The sequence below is a fragment of the Gracilinanus agilis genome, chromosome 4 (assembly GCF_016433145.1).
Source record: "Gracilinanus agilis isolate LMUSP501 chromosome 4, AgileGrace, whole genome shotgun sequence".
NCBI lineage: Eukaryota > Metazoa > Chordata > Mammalia > Didelphimorphia > Didelphidae > Gracilinanus > Gracilinanus agilis.
Genome location: NC_058133.1, coordinates 176349420 through 176359682, shown reverse-complemented (window position 1 = coordinate 176359682; position 10263 = coordinate 176349420). Strand labels below are relative to the sequence as shown.

The window sequence follows — 10263 nt, the reverse complement described above, 5'->3', positions numbered from 1 at the left end:
GGCAGCGGCAGCGGCGGAGGGACGGGTGGGGCGGAGCCGCCGTGGCGGGAGGATGAGATCTGCGTGGTGGGAATCTTCGGCAAGACTGCGCTGCGCCTCAGCTCTGAGAAGTTCTCGCTGGTGAACACCGTGTGCGATCGCCAGGTCTTTCCCTTGTTTCGCTGCCAGGACCCGGCGGAACCGGGGCCGGGGTCAGGTGCCGAGGCCGGAGCCGTCGGGGAGGCCGGTGGAGCCGGAGACGCCGGGGCCGGCGGCGGGGAGTCAGCGCGGGCTAGCGCTGCAGCCCCAGAAACGACCAAGGAAGACCCGACCTCCCAGGATTACAGCCTCCTCCAGGCCTACTACAACCAGGAAAGCAAAGTCCTTTACCTGCTGCTCACGTCCATCTGTGACAACTCGCAGCTGCTCCGAGCCTGCCGGGCCCTGCAGAGCGGAGAGGTCGGTGGGGGCCTCTCCTCTCTGCCTCACGCCGAAGCCCACGAGTTCTGGAAGCACCAAGAGAAGCTGCAGTGCCTCAGCCTCCTCTACCTCTTCTCTGTCTGTCACATCCTGCTCTTGGTCCACCCCACCTGCTCCTTTGATATCACTTACGACCGGGTCTTCCGAGCTCTAGATGGGCTGAGGCAGAAGGTGCTCCCCCTTCTCAAGACTGCCATCAAGGACTGCCCAGTGGGCAAAGACTGGAAGCTAAACTGTCGGCCTTGCCCACCCAGACTCCTCTTTCTCTTTCAACTCAATGGGGCTCTCAAGGTGGACCCTCCCCGGAACCAAGACCCAGCCCATCCAGATAAGCCCAAGAAGCACTCTCCGAAAAGGAGGCTCCAGCATGCCTTAGAGGACCAGATATATCGCATCTTCCGGAAGAGTCGTGTCCTGACCAATCAGAGTATCAACTGTCTCTTCACTGTACCTGCCAACCAGGCTTTTGTATACATTGTCCCTGGAGGGCAGGAGGAAGATCCAGTAGGCATGTTGCTGGACCAGCTCCGAAGCCACTGCACTGTGAAAGACTCGGAGTCCCTCTTGGTCCCAGCACCCCTTTCTGGACCTAGGCGATACCAGGTGATGAGGCAGCACAGTCGGCAACAGCTTTCCTTTCATATAGAGAACAGCAGCAGCTCCAGCTCTTCTTCAGGCCAGCTTGTGGATTTCACCCTTCGAGAGTTTTTATGGCAGCATGTTGAGCTGGTACTAAGCAAGAAAGGTTTTGATGACAGTGTGGGCAGAAACCCACAGCCTTCCCACTTTGAACTTCCTACCTATCAGAAGTGGATTGCAGCTGCTTCAAAATTATATGAAGTAGCCATTGATGGGAAAGAAGAAGATCCTGCTTCTCCCACAGGAGAAATAACCAACAAGATTTTAAGCAGTATCAAAGTTCTGGAGGGGTTTTTGGATATTGACACAAAGTTCTCAGAAAACCGTTGTCAGAAAGCATTGCCCATGGCTCACAGTGCCTACCAGTCCAATTTGCCCCATAATTACACAATGACTGTCCATAAGAATCAGCTTGCCCAGGCTCTTCGGGTATATAGCCAACATGCCCGGGGCCCTGCCTTTCACAAGTATGCCATGCAGTTGCATGAGGACTGCTACAAATTTTGGAGCAATGGTCACCAACTTTGTGAGGAGAGGAGCTTAACAGATCAGCACTGTGTGCATAAATTTCACTCACTACCTAAATCAGGTAGCTGAATTTTTCGTAACTGCACTGGAGTCATTTTGTTTCATCAGAGTTTTTGTTTTCCTTCATAGAGAATCTTGCATATTTAGAAAGAGGCAGGTTTTTTTTTTTAAACAAAGCCTAGCATGTCCATTAATAATTTTCACCAAATATTAAAACATGAGAAACTAATCTTATGCACTGTTGGATACCTAAATGAATACCAGTGGAATAGCAAATAATAACCAGGAAATGTAATTAAATTTTTTAAACTTCATATTAACCGGGTAGCTATTGAAAAGGGCTTATTTAACTTTAGCCTGATTTGATTACAGCCAGGTGTAATCACTAAAAGATATTTATTGAGTACAGACTTCTAACAAGGCTTTATGCTAGATACTCTTTGGTCATTATGGTGTTGGGAAGCAAGAGGGAAGACTTAAAAGAATTCATAGGTCTTTAAAGTTAAAAAAAATTTTTTTTGTTACCATTTTTTTTTTCAGTTTCTTCTGCTCTACACTTTAGACTTCTCACTCTCTTGAAGAATTTTTCAGAGAAATTATGGGGTTGGAAAAAGTAGAATGTAAATTAAGGTTGACTTTTCTCTTAGTATTTGTGAAGTAAATCATGGTCATTGGTCCATCACAGGAGAAAAGCCGGAAGCTGATAGAAATCCTCCTGTCTTGTACCACAACAGCAGAGCTCGATCCACTGGTGCCTGTAACTGTGGAAGAAAGCAAGCGCCTCGAGATGACCCCTTCGATATCAAAGCTGCGAATTATGACTTTTATCAGGTAGTTACTTAACATTCATTATTTTTTGTTTTCTAAATACCAGATAACTGAAGAACAGTTGATTATTTGCTTTATTAAAAAATTAACATTGAATTACAATATAGCCTTTTAGCAATTTACATTTAAAATAACATGTCAGAATATAAAGTATTTTGGGTTACTTCTTTGCAGAGGTCAGGGTTCCCAGGGTATGGAACATTGCATACAATGCTGGATTTTTTTCTAAGTAATAATTGGTTTTGCTGAATTTTTTTTCTCCTTCCCTCCCTGCACCTTGCAAATGCCATATTACAAGAGATGGCTCTGAGATGCAGAAGAATATAGGGGAAATTCAGGTGATGTTAAAACAAAAGCTAGTAATATAATTTTAGTTTTTAAAAATGTATCATGAGAGGACAAGAGTCACACAGGATGGTCTGGCATGGATATGTTTCAGTCTGCATGTTTGGAGGGAATTGATTAGATCACAGGTTACTTTGAATGTGAAGTTTAGTATTAGGTTTTCAGTTATTCCCTCTAAGCATTCATTAGGCTTCTTTGTCCCTTCATTTTCATTCTCTTGTCCTTTATGTTGCTATAATTGGTTAATGTACCATATTTTCCATAGAAAATTCCTACTCTAGGAAAGAGAACATTTGATAACTATGGTTGGTAGAGTTATGTATGGTTATAGTAAAAAGCACTGATTATGATTTGACATGGGTTTACATGAATATGAAATAAAAGTGGTTGGTTATTTGGCTTAAATGATGTATTTTGATATTGTTTTTAGGCCTGGAGAGTAGGTTCCCTGAAATAAAGATTAATTATATTGAATTTTTCATAGCTTCTAGAAGAAAAATGCTGTGGAAAACTGGATCATATCAATTTCCCAATATTTGAGCCAAGTACCCCTGATCCTGCTCCTGCCAAAAATGAATCATCACCTGCCCCTCCAGATACAGATGCTGAGAAACTTAAAGAAAAAGAGCCTCAAACCCAAGGAGATAGCACAAGCCTGAGTTTAGCATTGAGTCTTGGTCAGTCCACTGACAGCTTAGGCACCTATCCAGCGGATCCACAAGCAGGAGGAGACAACCCTGAAGCTCATGGACAAGGGGAAGTAAAAACTGAGAAACGTCCAAACTTGGTTGATCGCCAGGCATCCACTGTTGAATATCTCCCAGGCATGCTACATTCAAATTGTCCTAAAGGTCTTTTACCCAAATTTTCCAGCTGGTCTTTGGTCAAACTAGGCCCTGCTAAGTCTTATAACTTTCATACTGGCTTAGACCAACAAGGTTTCATTCCAGGAACAAATTATCTTATGCCCTGGGACATTGTCATCAGGACCAGATCTGAGGATGAGGGAGACTTGGACACAAACTCTTGGCCAGCTCCAAATAAGGCTGTTCCTGGAAAGAGAAGTTCAGTTGTCATGGGAAGAGGAAGGAGGCGAGATGACATAGCCCGAGCTTTTGTGGGATTTGAGTATGAAGACTCTCGTGGTCGGAGGTTCATGTGCTCTGGCCCTGACAAAGTGATGAAAGTAATGGGAAGTGGTCCAAAGGAATCCGCAATCAAAGCCCTCAATAGTGATATGCCCTTATATATTCTGTCATCATCTCAGGGTCGAGGACTAAAACCGCATTATGCTCAACTTATGAGGCTTTTTATTGTGGTTCCTGATGCGCCTTTACAGATAATACTAACGCCGCAGGTAAGGGAGGGGGAAAAAACGACACTGATGTGTGTTTTGTTCACACCAACAAACATTTTGTTTTAAAATTAAATATATGTTGAAAGAAATTCACTGAGCAATGAGTTACTGAATGTGCATTCTACAATGTGGGGCAAAACAAATCTTTTGAGACAGCATTGATATCTGAAAAGAAGTAAAGTGTATTGGTTTTCCCAATCAATTCATGCTATTAAAATATGGCAATTAATTCAGGAATTGAAATTTAAATTTTAAATCTCTAGTCAAAGACTACTTATTGCTACTCCAAATTCATTATAGACCAAATAGGACAGAAAGACTATTATAAACCAGATAGGTTGGATATGGTATAATTTTAGAGATACAAACATATCTGCAGTCATATGTTATTCAAGCCCATTGAATAATTCTTTAGGGTGTTTTGCTAATGATATGTATTGTTAAATACTCTTTTTTTGAGAAATATAAGGCATTTTTTTCTTTACATTTTTCCCCAGGTTCAACCAGGCCCACCACCTTGTCCAGTATTCTATCCTGAGAAGCAGGAAATCACCCTCCCACCAGATGGACTCTGGGTACTACGGTTCCCTTATGCTTATGTGACTGAGCGTGGACCTTGTTTTCCTCCCAAGGAAAATGTGCAGTTGATGAGCTACAAGGTCCTCCGTGGTGTTCTTAAAGCAGTTACACAATAGTGTTTTCCAGACAGATCAGTCCTATGCTTGAACTGCTTTTCCAGCTCAATATGGCTTTTAATTACAGGGGTTAACATCTGGACACTAATTGTTCCATTATTTGGGAATATTGTTACTATTTATTGGGAATACAATTCACCTTCCTAATAAAAATTGGATGTTCTCAAAAGGAACAAGAAAGATACAGTTATTACTGTTGATCCCTCTTATTTCCTTTGTGTTTCAGTGTTCTATATTAAAACATTATCTTCTGTACTTGAACTTGCATCCCCAAAATGTTGAAAGATGAAAGATAGTCCTGGTGTTGGATAAGATAGATGTTTGGACTGGGATTTTCATTGAGAGGTAGTTGGAAATTTCATCAAAATAGAGTAATATTTGATAAGATTAATCTGATAAGATTGAAAGGTGATTTGGCTTCTTAAATTAAAAAACTCATTTATCAAATATTATTGTATCTTATTAAGGCTTTTTTTCTGTTTGTTTTTTTTAGACCATTATATTCTTGGGCCAAAGATGGACCGGTTTTTAAAACAAGCATTGAAATTTACTGAAATCATATTAGTCCAAACTATTAACATACATCTGTATTTTTAGACATTTGTGCCATGAAACAACTTTGACAGGATCTTCTTAATCTTTGATGGTAGACCTGAATAAAGATAGTAATGCTGATGAGTCAGACTTATTTGATAACTTTTTCAGCATAAATAAGCATCCCTAGAAACCTGTCAAATTAAATGTATTTTTTTAATGTTTTATAGATGCTTTTAACCTTTTTTTATGTCACTGTCATTTCCCAGTCTTCCCTTCACCTTCAAAATCGAACCTTCCTGCATAACAAGTACAGCCAGAAAAGTTAATGAACATAATAATTATATTTGAAAATGTATGTCTTATTCTGCACCTATTGTCCACCACCTTTTTGCCTAGGCAGGAAGCAAACTTGCCTTGAAGTTCTTTGAAGTTGCAAATGGGCATTGCATTGATTGCAGGGTTCTAATGTCTTTTAATATTTTTTTTATTACATTATTTGTGTTGGATAAAATCGTTCTCTTCTGTATGCTCTGTATCAGTTCATACACATTTTTACAATTTTGTGAGATTTTCTTTTTTGTTATTTCTTAAGGTATAGTAATATTCCCTTGGGGTAGCTAGGTGGCAGAGTAGAGTGCTGGACCTGAAGTCAGGAAGACTCATTGTCCTAAATTCAGATCTGGACTCACTAGCTATATGACCTGGACAAGTCATTTACTCCTGTCTGCCTCAGTTTCCTCATCTCTAAAATGAGCTGGAGAAGAAAATGGCAAACTACTCCAGTAACTTTTCCAAGAAAATTCCAAATGGCGTCATGAAGAGTAGGATGTGACTGAAAATGACTTAACAAATACTGCAGTTTCTTTAGCCATTTCAGTCTAATTGGACTTAATAGACACTTAATTTCCTTCTAGTTCTTCAATATTAGTAAAACTGCTACTATACATCCCTTTTGACATATGGAACTTTTTCTTTTTGTCACTCACCTCATTGGTGTATATATACTTCCTAGTGGTATTAGTTGTGCCAAGTGATAGTTTAATGCAATGGTGGCCAACTCAAATAGAAATGGGGCCACCGGACTGTATAAAAGGATTCCAGTGGGCTACATATTGACTTGGAAAACCACATTAACATTATCAATATTTTATTTTGTTAAATATTTCCTAAGTATATTTAATTGGGTTCTCACACTTGGGAAGAAATTGTGGGTCATGAGTGAGGATGAGTGACTGATAGCGAGGTTTAGTGAATTTCTTACATATATTACAAAATCATTTGCAAAACATTAGTGTTCTCATGCCTTCACACAGATCTTACCCCTAACATTATCATTTTGTCTTTCATCATCTTTGCCAGCTTGATGTATATAGTAAGAGAGAACCTTCAGAGCTGTTTTCACGAAAGCCTTCAGATTTTTGTAATTGAAAATGTTCATTTAATCCTCTTATTTACCTATATACTGTGATTAGTTAGGTATTTTTTGTAGCTATAGTTGTTCAGTATACTTCTTTTCATTTTAATATAATATTTTAAATGTTACGCAGGGTTTTTAATATTTAGGTCATCTACCCATTTGAAACTTGTGATAGATGTTGGTATTGATCTAGCCCTAGTTTTTGCCAGGCTGCTTTCTGTTTTTTTTTAAGCAGGTTTTCTCAAGTAGGGAGTAGTTATTATTGCTTCTTTTTAAACTATAAGGGGAAAATATGTAATTAGGCAACTTTTTTCAAATACGGTAAGTTTTTTAGGTGTATTTTTTTTGCCTATATTACTTTGACTTCATTAAGTAAATGAGAACTGAACTGATGAGACTTATTATTTATATCCTTCCTTTTTATAGAATCCTACATTAATTGATTGCCTTTTATTTTCGTTTTCTAAAGTCTTGGCAGCTGGTGTATTTATTGGGAGGGAGGGAAAAGTTTGTACTGAATTTCATACTGCATTTCTTTTTAAAAATCTTTATCTTCTGTCTTAGTATTTGTTCTAAGGCAGAAGACTGGTAAGGGCTGGGTGATTGGGTTTAAGTGACTCAGCCTGGGTCACACAACTAGGAAATGCCTGAGGCCTGATTTGTACCTAAGATCTTTTATCTGTAAGCCTGGCTCTATCCACTGAGCCACCTAACTGCCTCTATACTGCATTTCTTAAGCATAGACAGGTTTCTCTAGGATAGTTACAAGTTGCTTTTTTGAATTATATTATGTCAGCTATGTAAGGTAAAAAAGTTAAAGGTTTTTGGAAGCATATGTCTGTCGAGCAAATAATATTCTTAGTGTTCTTTACTTTTCATTGTTGGTATACTTTTTTTATTTGATGGAATTTAATCATATTTAAAGTTAGTAAATAACTTTTCCAGATTTCCCTCTGGTAATAATGGAAATCCCTTAGTTGGGATTTATAAAAAATAACAGGTTATACTGCTAGTAGTTTTTAGTATGCATTTTGTTTATTTTATTTTATTTTTTTAAAGCCCCTACCTTCCATCTTGGAGTCAGTACTGTGTGTTGGCTCCAAGGCAGAAGAGTGGTAAGGGCTAGGCAATGGGGGTTGAGTGACTTGCCCAGGATCACAGCTGGGAAGTGTCTGAGGCCAGGTTTGAACCTAGGTCCTCCCGTCTCTAGGCCTGGCTCTCAATCCACTGAGCCACCCAGTTGCCCCTTTTAGTATACATTTTAAACAATAAGTAGCATATTAATTTTTTTAACCTTGTCATGTTTTATCAAAAGTTGTTTTTTTTTTTTTTTGGTGCACTGAGCCTTTAAAATTACACTTTTGTTTTGCAGTTTTCTCTGAAATTATAGCAAAAAAAAAAAAAAAAGAAAGAAAAGTTAATGGTTTTTTAATGAAATTTGCAACTTAGCTCTATTTTATCTAAGCCTTTTTATACTTTACTCCCCCCCTAAACACACTTATGATCCAGCTACATGGCCTGTTTGTATGGCAGTCTGTTCTTCTGTCTTCCTTGCCTTTTCACTTGCTCTCCCCCATAGTTGGAATGCACTCCTTCCTTACCTCTGCCTCTTGGTTTCTCCCTGATTTTTGAAGACTCAGCTCAAATCCCATTTTCTATATAAATGTTGCCTGTCATCTCCCTAGCTTCTAGCTACTCTTTTTTATTTTTTTTTTTTAAACCCTTATCTTCCGTCTTGGAGTCAATACTGTGTATTGGCTTCAAGGCAGAAGAGTGGTAAGGGTAGGCAGTGGGGGTCAAGTGACTTGCCTAGGGTCACACAGCTGAGAAGTGTCTGAGGTCAGATTTGAATCTAGGACCTCCTGTCTCTAGGCATGGCTCTCAATCCACTGAGCTACCGAGCTGCCCCCCTTCTAGCAACTCTTAACATTTTCTTTTCTACTCTTTATATTTTGTATGCACCTATTTTGTGTGGTTTTCCCCATTGGAATGTTAGGTCTTTGAAAGCAAGAACTGTTTTTACCTTTTTTTGTATTTCTAGTATTAGCACAATGCCTGGCACATAGTTGGTGCTAAGTAAATGTTTGGTGATTGAAAGATACATTCTGCTGCTGTAGCACATCAACTCCAGAGGACATTCTCATTTTCCTACCTTAGGAGAGAATAATAAGTGAAATCTATAAATAGATGTGTTCCTTAAAAGTTCAATATAAATTGCATTTCTGAAAGCTGAAACAATTTATTCTGTACTTTATAAGTAGGTGTTTCTTGAGACTCAAGTATAGAAACTTTAGAAAAAGGACCTAAGTAAAGACAAAAACTCAGTAAAATGAATTTTGGAGAGAAAAAAATAAAAGGTGCTTAGAAATTTTTGCTATAATAGCATATAACTTAAGAACTGACCATGGCTCTTTCACCTAAGTGTTCTGTGTCCAAGTGACAGCAAGAGATGTGGGAGATAAACTTTTTATAACAACCTCAAAAAGAGATGTGGATCATACATTTAAAGCTGAAGGGAACCTTAATGGCTATTTAGTCCAGATCCCTAATTTTACAGATGAGAAAACTCAAGCTTTAAAATGGTCATAAGTGAAAAGGCAGGAATTCAAACCCAGGTCTTCTCTATTCAAAGCCAGCATTCTTTCTACCCCACTATACCTGCCACTTCTTACTTTACCTTAAGGAAAAGAATAAACCATGAATATGGCTTTCTTTTTTTGAACTCCCATTTTATTGTCAACTTATACCACCTTTTAAGTTTATCACTTATAAAATTGCTGTTCAGTTGTTTCCAACTCTTTGGGACTTCTTTTAGGGTTTTCTTAGTAAAGATACTGGAGTGGTTTACCATTTTCTTTTCCAGTTAATTCTACAGGTGAGGAAACTGAGGCAAAGAGTTAAATGACTTGCCCAGGGTCACATAGCTGGTAAGTATCTGAGATTGGATTTGAACTTAAGATGAGTCTAACTGATTCCAAGTCCTGTGCTCCACTTTGCCACCTAGCTGCCCTTTGTATAAAATAATACTCTACCCAAAATTTACTTATTTCCATTCATCCCTTAGTACTGGTATTCTAAGATTTGGTGAAGAAGCCTATAGATGTTTCCTAATCATATTTTTTCAAATAAAATTATTTGCCTACTATATAATACATAAGGTACTGGCTATAGATGATATAATTATCTTTTAAAAACATTTTATAGATTTTTATTCTTTTCTAGTAATGGATATTGATACTAAGAATATCTTATTCTAGTGCCTTATTGTAGCACAAAGGTGATCCTGGGGTTTTAAAACCTGCCTTTATCATGTAAGTTCTAAGGTAGAAGGATTTTGAGTATGCATCCAATGCCAGATGAGGACTAGCTTAGCTAAATTCAGAGATTTCATCACCAGAAAGTAATTTATTCATGGATAATTCATGAATACCATTTATTAAGGTGCAGAAAGTATAACC

At 38.6% G+C, this 10263-nt stretch overlaps 1 protein-coding gene across 1 annotated transcript in view; it reads left to right on the top strand.

Annotated features, from left to right (window-relative positions):
* Nucleotides 1-5761, top strand: part of SMG8 (SMG8 nonsense mediated mRNA decay factor) — a 6292-nt gene extending 531 nt beyond the window's left edge. Inside the window, exons 2-5 of the mRNA XM_044675062.1 lie at nt 6-1687; nt 2312-2457; nt 3284-4156; nt 4654-5761. Coding sequence (XP_044530997.1) covers nt 6-1687; nt 2312-2457; nt 3284-4156; nt 4654-4851 — 2899 coding nt within the window. The 3' untranslated portion in view covers nt 4852-5761. The remainder of the gene's footprint in view (nt 1-5; nt 1688-2311; nt 2458-3283; nt 4157-4653) is intronic.
* The last annotated feature ends 4502 nt before the right edge of the window (nt 5762-10263 follow it).